At 32.6% G+C, this 21,176-nt stretch overlaps 1 protein-coding gene across 3 annotated transcripts in view; it reads right to left on the reverse strand.

The window, feature by feature from the left end:
- The window catches only part of LOC143879386 (uncharacterized), a 29,306-nt gene extending 8,573 nt beyond the window's left edge, over positions 1-20,733 (reverse strand). For 2 of the 3 annotated variants that reach the window (XR_013251241.1, XM_077381744.1), the window contains exons 1-3: positions 20,181-20,733; positions 18,970-19,126; positions 18,488-18,550 (exon numbers count right to left, since the gene is read on the reverse strand). Coding sequence is in view for 1 of the 3 variants with exons in the window: in XM_077381744.1 (XP_077237859.1) it covers positions 18,488-18,550; positions 18,970-19,113 (207 nt within the window). In the remaining 2 variants the exon portion in view is untranslated. The remainder of the gene's footprint in view (positions 1-18,487; positions 18,551-18,969; positions 19,127-20,180) is intronic. The other variant, XR_013251242.1, reaches the window with a different exon arrangement.
- Between the last annotated feature and the right edge of the window lie 443 nt (positions 20,734-21,176).

The raw sequence follows: 21,176 nt of genomic DNA on the forward strand, positions 1-21,176 counted from the left end.
ATATGTTTGCCAAAGCCATGAGCCAAACATTCTTTATATGGCGGATGGACTCTCTCGGTTGGAATCTTAAAGCATCATATCTTATCAGGGGAATTCTGGGCGTACTTATTCTCAACCAGGATCAAATGATTGGCGATGAAATACAATCGATCCAGAGAATTTCCTCCTGCAAGTTCAACATTAAACCCCCTTCTCAACCAATGAAAAGAAGCCAATTGAAAAAGGCCCATTAGAGACAATTACTTAGATACACCACTTGGATTTCAATTCCAATGATACTTGCAGGGTCGCTAAGGCTGTGCATTTTTTTAGTTTTATTTTTTAAATAGTTCGCTAAGGTTGTGTTTTGTCCAATCATATGTATTAAACTATCAGCCAATTTGATTCATTTGCATGGATGTACCCACAGGTACATTGATAAGAAGTTGCTCTAATAATTCAGAAAAATAAGTATCTGCTGGTACCAAAAGCCGTTGGGGTGTCACGTAAAGCTGTTTCGTTGTCATCTTAGTCTTCTTTAATTTATCCACAAGAAGCCCTGGAAAAAATTCAATTCTAGTGTAAGTAGGGTCGCTGATGCTGAGTATTGTCCAGTCAAAAGTATTAAAGTACAGGGTCGCTAATGCTGTGTATTGTCCAATCATAAGTATTAAACTATCTTGGCAGAATTCTAAATGAGGCTTGATCGAACAAGGACATAGGATCATCTGATCAAGGTGTTCTCAACAGCATTTTGCCGAACATATGGTTTTTTTATCAAATCATGGGTCCGGCCAATGTCTTTTACGAAGGAGTGTAAACATAACGTTCCTTTTAGCATTTTCCTTTCCTCTTTTGTTGACGAAGTTCTAGAAAGATGTCGGGCGAGGAATTCTAGACCAAGACAGCCTCTGTTTGAATGTGCAAGCTGCATGTGAGCCAGGCTTCGCAGGAGGATTGGTGTATATGCACGGTGTGGAAATATAGGTTGTCCCAATATAGCGTCCCAAATCATTTTCATATGATGAGTGCAGTGTTTTAAAAAACTCGTTGAAAACATTGAAAATTTTTTAATAGAAGAAACATTGTAAAGTTGCGATAGTACAAGAAAAAACTGATAAAATTCTCGCAATTAATCCTAAAGTATCTTGAATCCAACAAGGCATCACAAGTACTTATCATTCAGAAGAATATGTGCAACAGAAAACAAAGCACAAAAAATATTTATAATTTCGCTAAAAACATTACAATTAAATAGACTCAAAAGTTACAACAAAATTTTGAAAAAAAAACATATAACACTACAAAAACTAAAAAAATATTAAATTATTGTAAAAAAGGGATTTCATTTTGTAAAAAAATCATAAAAATGGATAAATAATATAGAAAATTTGACTTTAGAAGTATAAAAATCGTGCAGTTAGTGAAAATGTAACAAAAAATAAATAAAAAATAATTTTTTTATTAAAGTATTGTAAAAAAGGGATTTCATTTTATAAAAAAAATCAAAAAAACGGATAAATAATATAGAAAATTTGACTTTAGAAGTATAAAAATCGTGCAGTTAGTGAAAATGTAACAAAAAAAATAAAAAATCAATTTTTTCATAATTTTAAATTCTAATTATTATATTTTTAAATTCTATTTTTAACGTGTATGAATAACATATAACTTTACATTATTTTTACTTACTTTTTTATTTCGTGATTTCATTGGATATTTCTATAACTATTACAACATAATAATGTAATAGAAAAACAAAATTTAATAGGAACAATTAAAACTTAAACTAATGATATTAAAATTAAAAACTAAAAGTTGACCAAATTTAAAAGAAATATGACCTAGGTAACAAACATATTTCTTCTATGTTTGGTTAAATGTTTAGTTTTTAACTTTAATATTATTAGTTTAACTATTAGCTGCTTATTAAATTTTATTTCTCTGTTACATTGTTATTTGGTAATTATTGAAAAAACATCTAATAAAATTATGAAATAAAAAAGTAACTCAAAAGAATGTAAACTTTACACCATTCATAGAATTGAAAAATAAAATTTAAAAGTATAAAATTTTGAATTTAAAATTGGAAAAAAAAGATTAATTTTTTTTGTGTAGTTTATTTTTCACTAAATGTATAATTTTCATTCTTTTAAAATCTATTTTTTATGTTAAGTATTCTTTTTATGATATTTCTAGATTTATTTCCATTCAAAATTTTATAACAATTTTTGTGTGTTTTATTTTGTTGCTTACAATAATTATAAATTTTTTATTAGAGTTTAAATACTTTTTGTGCTCTGTTTTTGGTTTGCTATGTAAAATTTTTAACTTTAAAATGATAATTTTTCATATTACATATCCTCTTTTATGATACTTCCAATTTTTTAATTTTGTATTTTTTTTTGAAAAACAGCATGCCTCAAAACTACTTTTTATTAATTTTACGTATCCCCTTTTTTATACTTTAATTAGTATTAGAATTTTTTTTAAGAGGGCAAGCATTGGCGCAACGGTAAGGTTGCTCCATTGTGACCTGGTGATCACGTGTTCGAGTCACGGAAACAGCCTCTCTGCAAAGCAGGGGTGGTGGTAAGGCTGCGTACATCTAGCCCTCCCCAGACCCCGCAATGGCGGGAGCCTCATGCACTGAGCCGCCCTTATTTTATCATAATTTTTGGAATTTTATATTTTGTTGCTCATTCTTCTATGCCTTATTTTAAATATAACGTTTTTATATCTTGATTTTGTTCCTTGTTTAATTATAACATTTTTACAGAAATTTTGAATATTTTTGTGCAAACATTCTTATATTTTGAAATCATTAATAACCCTAAAAAACATAAAAAACAATTGTTAACAAACCTCCAAAAAACATAAAAAAATTGTTACTAACCCTAAAAAACATAAATTGAAAGGATTAAATTAAAAAATATATATGTAAAAACCCTATGTGAAAATTTACTAAAGGATTCATTAGCAGACCCCAACTAGTTTGGGACAAAGCCTTAGTTGAGTTGTGTTGAGTTTGTATATGTATAAAGCCTCCAAATAAACATAAATTGAAAAGGAATAAATTAAAAAATATAGATATATATGGAAAAGCCCTCCAAAAAACATAAATTGAATATAAAGTAAAACACAAAATATAAAGAAACAATTCGTTAAAAAAAATTCTATAAACATCACAAAATCGAAATGTAAATAAAATGAAATATTAAAATCGTAGGGTAACTAATGTAGTAGAAGAATAAAATTTAAAATGTACAAAAATATTAAACTCTAAAAAATATAAACTAAATAATATTAAAGGGAAGTGATATATCCGCCCCTTTTGATCACTAGGAACGTCAGTGTTTGTGGCAATCAGGGGCATTGAATTCTTCTGACATAAGTACAACAACCCCCCTCTTTAGCCACTGATACACTGATAGGGGGTGTTCCTGGGGATCGATCAAAAGGAACGGATATATCATTTCCCATATTCAAATTATAAAAAATAAAACTTAACAAAACAAAGAAAACTCTAAAATAATTAAAAAATAAATAATGGTAATAGAAAATAAAATAATAGTAAAATTTTAAGAAATAGATTAAACATAGAAGATATGTAAAACAGATAAAAAGGAAAAAATTATGAATCTATAGTTTTCCCTGGTTTCGAGTATTCCCGTTCCAGTTTATTGATTTTGTAAAGTGGGATGACGGGACCCCTGGTCCCCAATGCCTTTCTATTATCAATTAAAATTATGAATCTAATCGAGTTACAAAGAACCTTCAAAATGAAAATTAAATAAAAAAGAAAAAAGAATAGAAGTAGAATAATAAATAAACATAAAAGTAAAAAATGTCATCATGCAGATTTAGGCATATGATTGAGATGCTGCGAGAGAAACCCGCGAGAGGTGGAATCACAGATTTGCATAGAATGCCAGATGGATAGAAACGTTTGGCGATGGTAAGACAGCCAGAGGGAAGGAAGGTAATGCACAAGCAATTGGGAAGCAAATAGAGACCAGAGAATGGAGATTCCCAGAGCGAATGAGTCAACAATGGCATACCAGAAAAGTCGCAGAGAGACGAGATTAGATATCGCTACTAAGAAGAGGAAGGAAGGCTTGGGGCTGGGGAGGTGCTCCAAATGCTATTTTATAAACTTTAGGAGGAGACCGAATGCATGGTCTGTAAAAAGATATGGCCTAAGCATGCTTGGAATCTTAGGGAAACAACATACTACAGAAATATGGTCTAAGCATGCTTGGAATCTTAGGGAAACAACAAACTAGAGAAATATGGTCTAAGGATGCTTGGAATCTTAGGGAAACAACAAACTAGAGAAATATGGTTTCTAAGGGGCAAACAAAAGCAAGGGAAGGGATGATACTTGAAAATTCTAGAAGGGAGGGAGTAGAGGCAGAGAATCTACAGGAGGAAAATCCTCCTTCGTGCGACGAGAACTCAGAGGAAGGTATGAATGATGCCGCCAATGAGGACTGTATTCTTGAGAATAGGAGGGACCGACCCCCTATTCGTCAATGAGGAAATCTGGACGGAACGGATAGAACTCCAATCAATCCCCGGGGGGGATTGAGAGGAATTTGGGCTTGGCTAAGAGAGAACGCTGAGGAAGATTGGAATCGGGTAAAATCTTGGCTGATGGAGGTCAGTAGCATAGGTGAAGATGTATGTGCTCTCCCTATAGCTCTCAAGGAAGCGATTATTGTCCTTCTACTCGAACTTAATGCCGTAGACTTTAAAGATGTTTGGTTGAAAAAAAAAAATTGTCCCTTCGAGGACATGGATAGGCGGTTCTCTAAAATCTTGGCTGATGGAGGTCAGTAGCATAGGTGAAGATGTATGTCTTCTCACTATAGCTCTCAGGGAAGCTATTATTGTCCTTCTGCTCGAGAACTTAATACCGTAGACTTTAAAGGCGTTTGGTTGAAAAAAGAAGATTGTCCCTTCGAGGACATGGATATGCGGTTCTCTAAAATCTTGGCTGATGGAGGTCAGTAGCATAGGTGAAGATGTATGTGTTCTCCCTATAGCTCTCAGGGAAGCTATTATTGTCCTTCTGCTCGAGAACTTAATACTGTAGACTTTAAAGGCGTTTGGTTGAAAAAAGAAGATTGTCCCTTCGAGGACATGGATACGTGGTTCTCTAAAGATGCTGGTTCTTTGAATAGAAGAAAACTTAACTGTTTTCTTATCACACTCCCTATAACCCTTGTGGTTAGTGTTCTGTTTGCAGGATCGCATGATTGCATCTTATTTCTTCGTTTCTACTTCAAGGAAAATAGGACAACTCTTAGGATTATGAAGAAAACAAAGCAAAACCCACATATTCTTAGATAGGAGTCCTCAAGGAATATGAAGAAAAGATAGAAAACCCTACTCTATTGTCGGTGCATTTTCTATTAGACACCTCCTATTTATCTAGTGGTTAGTGTTGTCATGTTTCTGTAGCTCTATTCTCTGAACAGAAATTGAAAGACGACTCATTTCTTTGAGTAGAAGAAAACTTGGTTTTGAAGATCTAAGAAAACTTGGGAGCGCTCAGGGCTTATGAAGAAAATAAAAAAAATTCTCCACGTTTGGGCATTACCTTATCAGACAAATAGACATGTTTGGGCAGCTCTATTCGAAGATCACATCGCCCATCTCATTTCTTGGGTTCAAGGAGGGGGGGAGTTCATACGGATTACGAAAAAAATAGAGGAAACTCTAGTATCTGTTTGTGGATTTTCTTATCACACTCCCTATTTCCCTTGTAGTTAGTGTTCTATTTGTGGGATCGCATGAGTGCATCTCATTTCTAGGTTTCTAATTCTAGGAAAACAGGGCAACTCTCAAGATTATGAAGAAAACAAATCAAAACTAACATATTCTTAACGATTCTTTTGTTTTATGGACATGTGTTGTGTAAGATTTGTTTTTCCTACCAAAATAATTGGCCAATGAAGTTGCTACCCTACCATTCGATTGAACTGATTTTACAGCTATCTGTTTGTGGTATCGCATGAGTTGCTACCCTCGAATTAAGATCATGCTGTCAGGTTGTCGGCTTAGGAATCCCTCGCCAACTCTTGAAAACATTGAAAATTTCAAATTGAGTGACTTGTTACGTCCTCGAAAAGACAACTACTATTTATAGTGATGAATCAATTCAGAACCAATTTATCCCAGTTTAGTGATGAATTCAATATAAGCTTTATATTTCATATAGCTTAGCAAGAAAAGACAACTACTATGTGCATAAACATGCTGAGAAAAATGTTAGCTCTAAAAAAAATGTAATGCAGCAACTAATATTTAAAAAATACAGAATAATCAGCAAATTAGTCTCAATCTATTAATTTGAATCACTCTAACACTAATATCCAGAATGACATAATTGAAATTGCAAAAATGGAGTAACTTACGAAAAAACATGAACAGAAATCCAACTGAATTCATAGCAGCTCTAAACCCTATAATCAGCAAATCAGTCTCAATCTATTAATTTGAATCACTCAAATATCCAGTCTCAATCTATAATCAGCAAATCAGTCTCAATCTAACAATAATATCAGCAAATCAGTCTCAATCTCAATCTAACACTAATATCCAGAATGACAAAATTGAAATTGCAAAAATGGAGTAACTTACGAAAAAACATGAACAGAAATCCAACTGAATTCATACCAGCTCTAAACCCTATAATCAGCAAATCAGTCTCAATCTAACCCTAATATCCAGAATGACATAATTGAAATTGCAAAAATGGAGTAACTTACGAAAAAACATGAACAGAAATCCAACTGAATTCATCCCAGCTCTAAACCCTATGATCTATGCAAGTTAGAATATCAAATAAAATATAAATTAATGGAAGAAAAGATAATGTATTTCAAAAGTATAATTCGTCTTATTAACATAAGACAATTCTCTATGGTGCTTAGATGGCAATGAGAAACTAGTCATAAAAGATCTTTAGAATTAATTAAAATGTTTTATCTAAAGAGATACACTTTTGAGATCTATGATAAGATTTGAATGATTGCAAACATTTGTTGCTTTCTATTAGTAATAATTTTTTGTACTCCAATTGACTAAGTAGTCGTCATTTATAATGCAATTGAAAATTGTTAACCTTTAAGGATGTGTAGAATATACTAGTTGTATGGTTGATGTTATCATATGTTAGGGAGCACATGCTCATGCGTAGAGTAGGTGCATCCTATGCTTCTTACTGGAATTTTTGCTACATTAATGAAATCAAAGCAATTCTATGTATCTTTGACAAACAACTTGAAGTATTCATACAGATGGTAGGTTACAAGTTACCACATTACTGAAAATCTACTGTCGTATTATTGCTTACTTGTGGACATTGGTCAATTAGGTCGTCTGGTCAAAAGAGAGGAAATTTATTCTATCTGTGTTGTGCCCCTAAAACCTAGAATATAAGGAGAATATCTCGACTCAACATTTAATGTGAACTAATCCACCTATGTGAGGAAGTGAGACATTGGTGAATTAGGTCGTCCGTTCAAAAGAGAGGAAATTTATTCTATCTGTGTTGTGCCCCGAAAACCTAGAATATAAGGAGAATATCTCGACTTAACATTAGTGAACTAATCCACCTATGCGAGGAAGTGAGACATTGGTCAATTAGGTCGTCTGGTCAAAAGAGAGGAAATTTATTCTATCTGTGTTGTGCCCCGAAAACCTAGAATATAAGGAGAATATCTCGACTTAACATTTAATGTGAACTAATCCACCTATGCGAGTAAGTGAGAGTGCTGCGATACTTGTAAAAGTTATACCCCCCTCCCGCCCCCCAAATTGCCATCGGTCTTAGATTTACTATTTGCGATTAATCTTGATGGCATCATTATTGATTGGATTATTTTCTGAGTATCTATTATTGGAATGATCTTATTGTATTCTTTTTGTCCTCTCTTCCATTGCATGTGTGGCACATTGAAGGGTGAATTCATTCCGGGTTATTTTCTGAGTATCTTATTATTGGAACAATCTTATTGTATTGCTTTTGTCCTCTCTTCCATTGCATGTGTGGCACATTGAAGGGTGAATTCATCCTGGTCGATCATTTAGACATTTTTGCTTGAGATTTAAGTCGTACTAAATGTTGTATTTCATGTCTTTTGTCCTCATTGGTATTCACTACAGCTGAAATTTCATCATCAGCCTTTGATTTATTAGCCTCAGGCCGTGATCCCATGACATCAAATTGAGGAACTGTTTTAACTGCGAAGATAAAACCAATTCATCCCGGGTTATTTTCTGAGTATCTTATTATTGGAACAATCTTATTGTATTGCCTTTGTCCTCTCTTCCATTGCATGTGTGGCACATTGAAGGGTGAATTCCTCCCGATCTATTATTTTGACATTTTTGCTTGAGATTTTCAGTCGTACTAAATGTTGTATTTCATGTCTTTTGTCCTCATTGGTATTCACTACAGCTGAAATTTCATCATCAGCCTTTGATTTATTAGCCTCAGGCCGTGATCCTATGACATCAAATTGAGGAACTATTTTAACTGCGAAGATAAATCCAATTTTTCCATGTTTCGCTACGAAATTGGATTACTCTGGATTTGGGAAAAGAGGGGAAAAACTAAGAACTTGAAAATTTGGATTCTAGATAATCTACTACAAAAACACTAGGAATAACAAGAGGGACAAAACTACGAAGATTTGCAAGAACATATAAGAAGAAGAAGAAGAAAAGAGGGAAATATGAGGACGAAAAATGACATACCTTCTTGAATCTTTGAAGGCGGGCGAAGTTGCTCCTCATTCAAAACCAGAAACGTGGCGAGAGAACAAGCAAGTCAGAGAGAGAGAGAGAGAGAGAGAGAGAGAGAGAGAGAGAGAGAGAGAGATAAAATTTAAGAGGAATGCTAGGGACAAGCAGCTAAAATACCAAAAGTAAACATTTGTCCATTTTCTTTCGCATATTTGCCTCTTTTATTAATGGATTTAACTACATAATCGGTCAACAGGTAAAACCTCTCTCTCTCTCCTCACACACAACCTCGCTTTCTCCCTCCCTCTCTTTGATAAAGAGCTTCAATGGCTGTGAAATTTCATTGAGTGCGCGCTAGACACCCGAGGTAAGTTACCACTTATAACCATAGACGAAGATCCCGATAAGCATGGAGCTTGCACAAGAAATAGGTAGTACTGATGCAGCAAAACCCAGATGGTTTGGGAACTGCTAAGCCCCCAGTATGAGAAACCCTGATATCCAAGTAAAGAACATACGGGTTTGGGAACAAAGATTTGGGATCTGACAGGTTTCAATGGCTTGGCAATGGATGCCATTCAAAAAACAAATGGCTCGGCCATGGGGACATGGTGGCTTGTAGGCTGGTAGTACTGATGCAGGAAAACTCAGATGGTTTGGGAATTGCTAAGCCCCGGTATGAGACCCCTGATATCCAAGTAAAGAACATACGGGTTTGGGAACTGACAGGTTTCAATGGCTTGGCAACGGATGCCATTAAAAAAAAATGGCTTAACCATGGGGAAAGGGTGGCTTGTAGGCTGGTGAGCATGTGGGCCTGTAGGCTAGTGAGCATGTGGGCCTGTAGGCTGGTGAGCATGTGGGCCTGTAGGCTAGTGAGCATGCCACAATGGCGAATGTGGGCTTGTAGGCTAGTGAGCATGCCACCATGGCGAATGTGGGCTTGTAGGCTAGTGAGTATGCCACCATGGCGAATGTGGGCTTGTAGGCTAGTGAGTATGCCACCATGAAGGTGGATTGGATGGGTTTTCAGGATAGTGTGTAATAGTCACAAATGGCATTCCAGAGATTGCAAATGCAAGCCAATAGCTAATCTCTGAATCGGTCCATCGATCCAACTTCATGTCCGAAACGATTTCGCAGCAGATTTCAAGCTCGACCAACAAACCATCATCGTCACTACAGACAAGAAAAACATCCCTAGCTAGATCCCGTTCTTCTCTTCTTTGGTCTACTTACACTTTCTATTTCATCTAAGTCGGTCAATGGAAATTAAATTGGTTGTACTACCACTATCGTATTTTCTAGAAATTTAACAATGAGTATCCGACTGGAATCTTGTTTGATATCTCTAGAGATGGATTTTGAAATCCTATCAACACTCGTTGTACGACCGCTATCGAATTTTATCGAAATTAAACAAGGAGTATCCAACAGGAATCTTGTTTGAAATCTCTAGAGACGGATTTTGAAATCCTATCAGTACCCCGGGGAATGTGTTAGCCTCTTTAGTACAAGGGGAGTCCCAAAACATGGGCAATTTCACTAGTTTATGTTTTTTTAAACATCACTGTAAGATTATAAGATGAATGCTCAACTGAACTCAACTCAACTAAGCCTTTGTCCCAAACTAGTTGGGTCAGCTAATGAATCCTTTAGAAAATTTTCATGAAGAAGGTGAAAGGATCTACTCAGCTCAAATTGACTAAGTCTAATCCTGACACTAGTAGGGTTCGTCTGCATGGATCATTTTCGTCACTGTAGATTAAAAGATGAATTTGATGCTAGGAATTAGGTTTAGAGGACTGAAGCAAAACAGAATGCCACACAGAGAGAGAGGTGTTACCTCTTTGAACAGTGGTGAGAAAAGAGGAGGGAGTACGCAGAAGAAAGGGTGGATCTTTTACCTTTTCGAATTTGAAAGTTATGTGTGTTCTAATCATTTGCTCGTGTGTTTTCACGCGACTCTTTAGCTCTTGACCCAAGCATTCCTCAAAATTTTAGCAGTATAATAATAATAAACACAAAAAATTAGAGATCATTATAATGTAAAGTAACCGAGAGGGCGAGCCTTGGCGCAACGGTAAGGTTGCTCCATTATGACCTGGTGGTCACAGGTTCGAGTCACGGAAAGAGCCTCTCTGCAAAGTAAGGCTGCATACATCTAGCCCTCTTCAGACCCCGCAAAAAAGATAATAAACAAAATGATATGGTTTGAAAAATAAAAAATATAAGACCAAAATAGAAAAAGGAAAACTCCTTAAATCTAAATATAAAAAACCTCTAAAATAAAATTAAATATATATATAAATAGAATATTATATAAAACCACCATTCAAAAAAATAATATTATATAAAACCCTAAAAAATAAAATAGAAACAAATTGATAATAAAAAAATAAAAAATTCCATAAACATCCCAAAATCAAAGTGTAAATAAAATGCAATAAATTAAAAACAGAAAAATATTAAACCGATAAAAAAGTGAAAACCTATGAATCTAGATGAGTTATCAAGAACATTCCAAAATAAATATTACATAAAATAAATAACAAGAATATAAAAACCCTTAAAAAAAAACAATGAATCTAGATGAGTTTATAAAGAACATTCCAAATAAAGATTACATATAATACCTAAAAAGAATATAAAATCCCTTCAAAAAAATAAATAAAACATAAATAGGATATAAATAAAGAGAAATGATAGAATGAAGGGGGCGCGCGCCCGTTCAAAAATCAAACCCCATTTGGTCAGTTTCAGCAAAAGTCAAAGCCGTTTCCGTTTTTCTGCGCCATCCACTTTTTTCGGCGCCATCTTAAATGCACTTGATGAAACTGACCAATCGGGGCACCCTTGAAAGCGGTTTTTTGCAAGGGTTCCCCGTTCATTCTATCATTCCTCTAATATAAAATACTTAAAAATAAAAGAAACAAATCAATAAGAATAAACAAAAAATAAATAGAAAATTATATAAGACACTTAAAACATAAAAGAAACAAATCATTAAGAAAAATTCTGGAAATATCACAAAATCAAAATGTAAAAAAAATGACAGTTTAAAAATGATAAGAAGATACAAAACTAATAAAAACCAAAAAGAAAAAAATAAATCTAACTGTTCAAACTAAAAAATAAATAAAAAGAATACATACATATAATACGATAAAAAGAACATTTAAGAATGGGAATTGTTACCGTCCATCACAAAAGGCATTTCGCAGCTGGTATGTCGCATTTCAGACCAGCCACCTCGTGAATGGAGACACAAAAGCTGTTGTCTTCATTCACGACGAGGTGGCTGGTCTGACATGCAACAGACCAGCCGCGAAATGCCTTTTGCGATGGACCCTAGCAAATCCCTTTAAAAATATAACAGTAAAAGCTTCTTAAATTCACACATAAGGAAATATAATACAATAAATTGAAAAAACAAAGGAGTAACAAAATATAACAAAATCCCAAAATTATTATAAAATTTGAAATATTACAGAATCATAAAAGGAGATATGACTAGATAGGAAAAAAATCAAAGAAAGTTATAAATACAAAGCAACAAATGTCCATTAAAAAAATAAATGTAATAGAAAAATACAACTTTGTTTTCAAATGGGGTCAGAAAATAAAACATAAAAAGTAAAAATTAAAAAAACTTTTAAATTTTAAACAAAATTAAAATAAAATAGTTAAAATTAAACAAAACAAAGAAGAAATAACAAGTAAAAAACTCCTAAACATGAAATATCAATATACAAGGAAATATTATTTGCCAAAAGACAAAATAATAAGATATAATTTAAAAAGTAAAAATTAATTTCAAACGCAAAAAAAAGAAGAAACAAATAAAAATAGAATACAAGCACAAATAATTTAAATTACAATAAAAATGTCATAATTAGATAAGACAAAGTAAAAAAACGAGCAACCAAAATATACTACAAAAAAACATATAAAAATCGTAAAAAAAAAAGTCGCAATAATTCCTAGAGTATCTTGATTCAAAACAATATAATTAAAAGTTTTGAGTATTTTATCATTCAGAAGAATGTGTGGAATAGAAAAGAAAGCACATTTTTTTTATAATTTTGCTAAAACATTATAATGTGAAAATAAGACTCAAAAGTCATTATAAAATTTTGAATACTAATAAGACTACAAAAATAAAAAGGGTGATGATATTTTCACCCCCCTGCAGTAGTTGCACTCCCCCCCCCCCCCCGCCTATAACGTGATTTGACATAAAGTTGCCCACTTTTCACGTCAAATCAGGTTATAAAGGGGGTGTGCACGTAATGCAAGAGGGGTGAAAATATCATCTCCCAAATAAAAATTCTAAGAGTAATGTACAAGGGGGAATAATATAGATAGTTGGACATCTTCAAAAAAACATATAGATTAGGTGGAATTTAAAAGTATGAAAATCATACATTTAGTGAATAATGAAACTAAACATAATAAAATACTCTAATTTTTTCATAATTTTAAATTCTAATTATTTTGCTTTTAAATTCTATTTTTAACTTCTACGAATGGCATCAAATTTTACATTATTTTTAGTTACTTTTTTATTTCATGATTTCATGGTATATTTTTATAACTATTACAAATAGCAAATGTAATATAAACATAAAATTTAGGAAAAACAATTAAAAAAAAACTAATGATAATAAAAGTAAAAACATAAAAACTTAACCAAACATAAAAGAAATATGACCTAGTTAACAAACATATTTCTTTTATGTTTGTTTGGTTAAGTCTTTTAGTCTTTAATTTTAATATTATTAGTTTAAGTATCAACTGCTTTTATTAAATTTTATTTCTTTATTATATTTGCTATGTTGTAATAATTGTTAAAACATCAAAAAAATTATGAACTAAAAACATATCTAAAAAGAATGTAAAGTTCACACCATTCATAGTATATTTTTATAACTATTACAAATAGCAAATGTAATATAAACATAAAATTTAGGAAAAACAATTAAAAAAAAACTAATGATAATAAAAGTAAAAACATAAAAACTTAACCAAACATAAAAGAAATATGACCTAGTTAACAAACATATTTCTTTTATGTTTGTTTGGTTAAGTCTTTTAGTCTTTAATTTTAATATTATTAGTTTAAGTATCAACTGCTTTTATTAAATTTTATTTCTTTATTATATTTGCTATGTTGTAATAATTGTTAAAACATCAAAAAAATTATGAACTAAAAACATATCTAAAAAGAATGTAAAGTTCACACCATTCATAGAGGTTAGAAATAAAATTTAAAAGTTTAAAAATTAAAATTTAAAATTCTGAGAAAATTAAAAAAAAAATATTTTGCCAATTTTCATTTTTTCATAATTTTAAATTCTAATTTTCTAAATTAAGTATCCTTTTTATGATACTTTTAGATTTTTTATTTTCATGTTTAATTTGTATTCGAAATTTTATAACAATTTTTGGGTGTTTGTCTGTTACGCATTTGTGTTTTTTGTCTTATTTAATTGTATTTTTTTTTTAGAATTTTAACTATTTTTGTGAATCGTTTTCAGTTTTTCATACTTCTTACATTATTATAACTTTCAATATTATGCATCCCCTTTTTCCGATACTTTTAATTTTTTTACTTTTGCAGTTTTGTTATTATTCATAACTTTATAATAATTCTTGATGTTAATATTTTATTGCTCGTTTGTGTTTTTTGCATTGTCACATAATCTCCTGAATGATCAGAAATGATGAAACACATAAGAAATATATTTAAAAGAAACAACCATTAATAACAGTCCAGAAAAAAACATAAAAAATCGTCAATAACCCCTCCTCCAATAAAACATAAGTTGAAACAGAATTGAAGAAATGCATGTTAAAAACCTTCTAAGAAAACATAAAATGAATATATTATTAGTAGAACACAAAATATAAAAAAACAAATCGTTTAGAAAAAATTCTAGAAACATCGCAAAATCGAAGTGTGAATAAAATGAAATAGATTAAAATCGAAGTGTGAAGTGTAGACTAACGAATGTAAAAGAAGAATAAAATTTATAAGTACAAAAATACCAAACTCTCGAAATTTAAACTAATAATATTAAAATTAGAAAAAAAATAGGAAGATTCTAAAATTATTAAAAAATAATAATAGTAATTATAAACACAAAGCAACAAATGGTAATCAAAAAATAAAATTTAAAAGTACGAAAAATAAGTAAAAAATTTAAATTGCTTTTTTTCAATGGTAATAGACAATAAAATAATAGAGTAAAATTTTAAAGAAATAAATTAAACATAGAAAAAATATAAAACTAATAAAAAAGGAAAATTTTTGAATCTACTTGGGTTATAAAGAACCTTCCAAAATGAAAATAGAATATAAGTACAATAATAAAGAAACATAAAAGTAAAAAGAAACACTTAAATATGAAAATATAAAAAAACAAAATAATAACAACATAAAATTAAAAAATAAAAAACACTTAAGTATGAAAATATAAAAAACAAAATAAAACCAAAACAAGTAACATAAAAGTAAAAACACTTAAAGATGAAAATACCAAAAAAAAAATGTAACAATAAATTTCAGAAGTCATAAAAATAATAAAGAAACAATTAAAATTACTATATAAAACAATAAAATCATGAAAAGTAAAAGACTCTTAATCATGAAAATATCAAAAGCAAAAAACTAACCAAAAGCAAAAAACTAACCAATAATTTCAAATGCAAAGAAGCACAAATAATAATAAACAATTAAAATACAAAATACAAAACACAAAAAATATTAAAATTACCATCAAAATGTTATAATTAGATAAGATAAATTTAAAAAACAAAAGGAGTGACAAAATATAAAAAAGAAACCCAAAATTATTATAAAATTTGGAATACTAATAAAAAAACAACAAAATCAAATGGTCTAAAAGCGTTACACAGGTATGCAGCAAATTCGAGTAATTAAATGTTTCACAATTAGTGAACTAAATTCTACACCTACCACACGAACTTGAATCATCACGTGGCTGCTAAAGCAAGCTAAGCTTCACACGGCCCTGAGGAAGCCAAGCGATTAATTAAAAAAAAAAAGACCAAAAATTATTCTAAAATTTGGAGTACTAATAAAAAAAACTACAAATCAGAAAATCTAAAAGAATTGGAATTCAAAAAATATGAAAATCACACATTTAATAAATATTAAACAATAAAAAAAAAATAACGAAACTAGAAAAACAACAAATAATTAAATAAGTAACAAATGTAAATGAAAAATAAAATTCTAAAAGTATAAAAATAATAAATTGCAGGCACCGGCACCACAAAACCCTAAAAATTATAAAGTAAAATGTTACATTTAAAATAGTTAAAAATATAAACCATGTACCTTTCTGTTGCACGACCCAACATCTCAAAGTAGTTGAGGGGGAAAATCAAAGAGAAAAAACAATTGGAGCATCTTATATGCAAAAATGTTTCTCATTGGCCTAATTTTTTGTAGGGATTAGAGTTGAGAAACTCCTACCTAGTTGACGGTAGTTTAATGAGTTGCTTCAAATTACGAGGAATCAAGCCCAGCTAGTGGCATGATTTGAAATGGATTAGGTAGGGCATATCCGTTTACAGCATGGGTGAGATCAACATACAATGAGTTCAAATCCATGAGCATATTGCTCATTGGAATCACAATCGAGGAACTCCTGTCAATGAGTTGCTTCAAGTTACGAGGATTCAAGCCCAGCTAGTGGCATGATTCGAAATGGATTAGGTAGGGCATCTGTTTACGGCATGGGTGAGATCAACATACAATGAGTTCAAATCCATGACCATATTGCTCATGGGAATTACAGTCGAGGAACTCCTGTCCACTCGATTGAACTACTTGACGGTAGTTCAATGAGTTGCTTCAAGTTACGAAGATTCAAGCCCAGCTAGAGGGATGATTTGAAATGGATTAGGTAGGGCATCCGTTTACATGGCATGGGTGAGATCAACATACAATGAGTTCAAATCCATGAACTTATTTATTGCTCACGAGAATTACAGTCGAGAAACTCCTGTCCACTTGACGGTCAGGTAGGGAATCAACGTCACCCTCAGGAAGCAGCAATTGCATATCAAATCCACTCGACCGAATAAGCAAGGCCATCAAACTCATCCCATTCTCGGGCTCGTTGAATGATATGTAATATATCAGGTAGGGCATCTGTTTAGGGAAGGGGTGAAAGATCAACATAGACTGAATAAGATAGGCCATCGGGTTCCTCATCCCATGAGCATATCGCTCTATTAAAAATATCTACTACGAATAGAAGGCCATCGGGTTCCTCATCCGATGAGCATATCGCTCTATTAATAATATCTACTACAAATAGAAGGCTCCTCCTTCCTATCACAGAAAGTATGTCTTTTGCCTAGCAACTTTAACTTTCCTTGGGATTGGGCCTGTAGCTCAATGGTTGAGGATCTGGTCCTCAACCTTGAGGTCTCAGGTTTTGTCGCAGGCTACCTACAAAAAAAAATCTTAAACTTTCCCTAGCAGTAATCTTGATACCCCCTATATCAGTAAGCCTATATTAATAAGGTCGTGAGCTTAGCAAGAATGCATCTTGTAGTATCCCCCCCCCTCCCAACTCACACACAACGAATAGTGATCACCACTACAAGAAGTCAACCCCAGATAAATTTTTTCACACATTTAGTTCTTGTACCAACAAACAAGCATGCAAATGCTAATGCTTATCAGGGTAGTCATTGTTAATGCTCTTCATTCTCAAACTAATAGCCTTTGTTTAATACGTTCAATTCTCAAACAAGAATTAAACGTTAAATTCTCAAACAAGCATGCAAATGTTAATTTTTACCGTGTTAGTCTCGATACCCCTATCAGTAAGCCTATACTAATAAGGGCGTGAACTTTCAGCATGAATGCATCTTGCAGTATACCCCTCACAATGAATAGTGATTACCACTGCAAGAAGTCAACTCTAGATACTTTTTTTCCGCACATTTAGTTCTTGTACAAAAAACAAGCATGCAAATGGTAATGCTTATCAGGCTAGGTATTACTCCTCATTCTCAAACTAATAGCTATAAATGTTTAATACGTTCAGTTCTAAAACAAGCATTAAACGCTCAGTTCTCAAACAAGCATGCAAATGTTAATGCTTAGTGTTGTTAGTCATTACTCATCATTCTCAACTAATAGCTATAAATGTTTAATAGGAACAGGTCACGTCAGTGGCATTGAAATTCAGCGTGTTTTCATTGCTTCTCGTACTAAAGAGTATATTATACCCACTTTTTGCTAATTATAACCAATTAGACTAATTACAAAAGTTTATAGCCTCAAATTGACATGTAAAATTGTAAATTAATAGACATTATTCTAAATACAAGAGAGACCCAATTGGCATCATCCAACTAGCAATGGCCTAAAACCCTAGCAAAGCATCCAAAGCGTAGCAGCCAAATGCCCAAATTTCATGGAGGTGACTTGTTGAATGGCATTGACTATAGTGATCATCATATCTTGTGTTTGTGCCTACAATTGGAGGAAAAAGTGAAAAACTAGAAAACACCTCCAAAACCAATGCTATAAATGCCATTATGCTACTAAACAATATGGAACATATATTGGATCTTTTCTAGTCTACCAGCATGCTAGAATATTCAAAGAGAAAAATATCATTCAAACAGCAAAAAATATCGTATTGGTACATGATCACCATCACTTGACATAGAGTGAAGGTTCAAAATAAAGAGAACATACTGCATGCCGTTTAGGAAAACATTCAGTTGACATCAGATGATAATGATCCCCAGATGGCACATCCTAGAAACAAAGGGCAGAGCAATCACCATGAAATTTCTTAACAATAATTAAAACTAAACCTAAGAATGGAGTTTATGAAAAGGGAAATAATATCAGTGGAAGTATTACCATGTTATAATATTTCCACTAAAGCATTTTGTCTTTTCGTATTTAAAGAGCTGTCAAAATGTTACTACAGTTCCCAAAAAGCTCTCAAAACCCCGTTTAAAGAGAAAAGACAAGCTGGACCATGCAACTATTAAAACATGGTTGTGCTGATATCATTTTCCTTATGAAATTTACAAACGCATTAAAAATTCCCATTTTCCATACAAGTTTCAAGTTTCAACAACCACATTACCAACGAAATAAAAGAAGCAATGACTGTGAAAATACCAATAAAAAACAACAGCAGTCAAAGAAGAATCTGATACTCTTACTTGAGTAGGATTCAAAGAAGAATATTGCTTTACAGACCGGGCATTCTTGTGTATGTACATGAAGATGGAGCCATTTGTACACCCGAGGCAAGAAGATCTATGGCGTGGGGTTTTGCTTGCAGATTCACTAAGCCTACTGGCCATCTTCAAATTTCCTCTGAAAATCACATAAAACCTTAATTAATAACAACGTCCAACTCAAAACCCAAATCAACAGAAAGAAAAATCAATTCATAAAGAAGAAAACAGCAAAATTCAAAAACTGGAGAACCAGACTAGCCACTAGTTACAAGACCCAACTTAAGTGAAATAAAGATATATGAGAAACAGAAATCAGAGACCCAACACAACCAGGTTTGGAAGCCGTAATTTAGAATCGACACGATGAAAAACAAATTGAAACCCTAAATTAAAAACACATCAAATCATTTGCTGGACCGATAAAATCCAAATAGAAAAAAAAAAAAAAAAACAATACAGTTTTCTACCTTCCATCAATCCAGAAACAAATCTAAGTAATCTAGGTTTGTTGTAGTAAGAACGAATCTAGACGATTATACTTGTAATATCTATCAAGAACATTTTCTTCCATCATTTCCAGGAAAAGAACTGCCTAATTTTGATAGCTTCAAGGAAAAGAAAGCTTAAAACAGTCCTCGAATTACTTACCCAGGAACATAAAAAATCAAAAATAAAAAATCGAACCAATTTACGATAAAGATTATATAATTAGTCTCAAGAATGTAATTATAACACAGATTAGCCATGATTCAAAGAAAGAAGGAATCAAGAAAAGGCAACATCCCTGCTGAGGAAACCCTAATTTCTAAAAGGGAATTAGGGTTAGGAAACCCCTTTTTCTTTTCTTTTTGAATGGTTAAGAACCCTAATTCTAAAAGGGAATTAGAGATAAAGAGAAGTTACAATCTCCCTTTCAAAACTCAAAACAGACAATTATACTAGAAATATCAATCAAGAAAGCTTAAAAAATCTTAAAATTATTTACCCTAATTTAGGAGAAGATTATATGAAAAAAATAACAAATCAAAATTCGCAGCAATTTACAAGATAGATTATATAATATGTCACAAAAAGAAATTGTAACACCGAATTAGCCAAGATTCAGGGAAAGTAGGAATCAAGAAAAGAAAGAAAATGTTCTGCAGAAACCCTAATTTCTACAAAGGGAATTAGAGAGAAAGAGAACTTACTTTGGCGAGACTAATGTAGAAGAAGAGCCGCTCGTGAATCCCGATTATTCTTGTGGGATTCAATTATTCTTGTGGCCATTTGCAAGAATCAGATCCCCCAATCTCTGCCCAGTATCCATGGAGAAATAAACCTTAAATCCAATTCGAACCTCATTGCTCAAACACCCTAAAAACTTTTCACAATCGAAGCAGATCCCCCAAACTCAAGGGAATATTTGCTTTTGCTTGATCGCTCCCCTTTTCTGCCCAGGCGAAATAAACCTTAACTCCAATTCGAACCTCGTTGCCCAGAAACCCTAAAAAGTTTTCAAAATCGAACCCTTCTCCCTATGTTTTTTGCAGAATTTATGCTCCCGGTAAAGCCCTCAACGAGATACCCTACAACCAAATCGGCTACAGCACAAAAATAGGACGATTGGCGAAGAATCGGAAAGGAATTAGGGTTTTGAATTTCAAATGGAGAGATGGGAAGATGGGATTGAGGCGGGGAGAGAGAGAGAGAGAGAGAGAGAGAGAGAGAGAGAGGGGTCCAAAATGGAAATAGAAACTGCTTGGAGAGGGAGTGATATTTGTTTTGTGCCCCCACCTCCAACGGTCTAAAACTAGGCACGTGCTTAACGGTGGAAAATGGAAATAGAAACTACGTGGCGAGGGAGGAGCAATGTGTTGTGCGCACGTGCGGTAAGAGTTTCAACTTTTAGGTTTGTAGGTTGAGGGTTTAGATTGTCCTTCCTAAAAACGAAGTTTCCTTCGTCTGAAAGAAAATTAATCTAATGGATCTCTTTTATATAACGTTCGAAAGAATGACCGTTCGACCCAACCGATCTGCAAAGTCCTCAACCCGACCCAACCTGATTTCCAATTCGGGTTGGGTTGGGTCGGGTTGACCCGATTTGATATGGTTGAAATTGTTGACGACCTCAACTGAAGCCGGGTTGTTTTGGGTTTTGAGAAGCAATAGTGAGTCAACAATAATCAGTTTTTAACTGACAATCG

The sequence above is a fragment of the Tasmannia lanceolata genome, unplaced genomic scaffold, assembly GCF_043159265.1.
Source record: "Tasmannia lanceolata isolate RefF3 unplaced genomic scaffold, GAP_Taslan_0.1 ptg000006l, whole genome shotgun sequence".
Classification (NCBI taxonomy): Eukaryota; Viridiplantae; Streptophyta; class Magnoliopsida; order Canellales; family Winteraceae; genus Tasmannia; species Tasmannia lanceolata.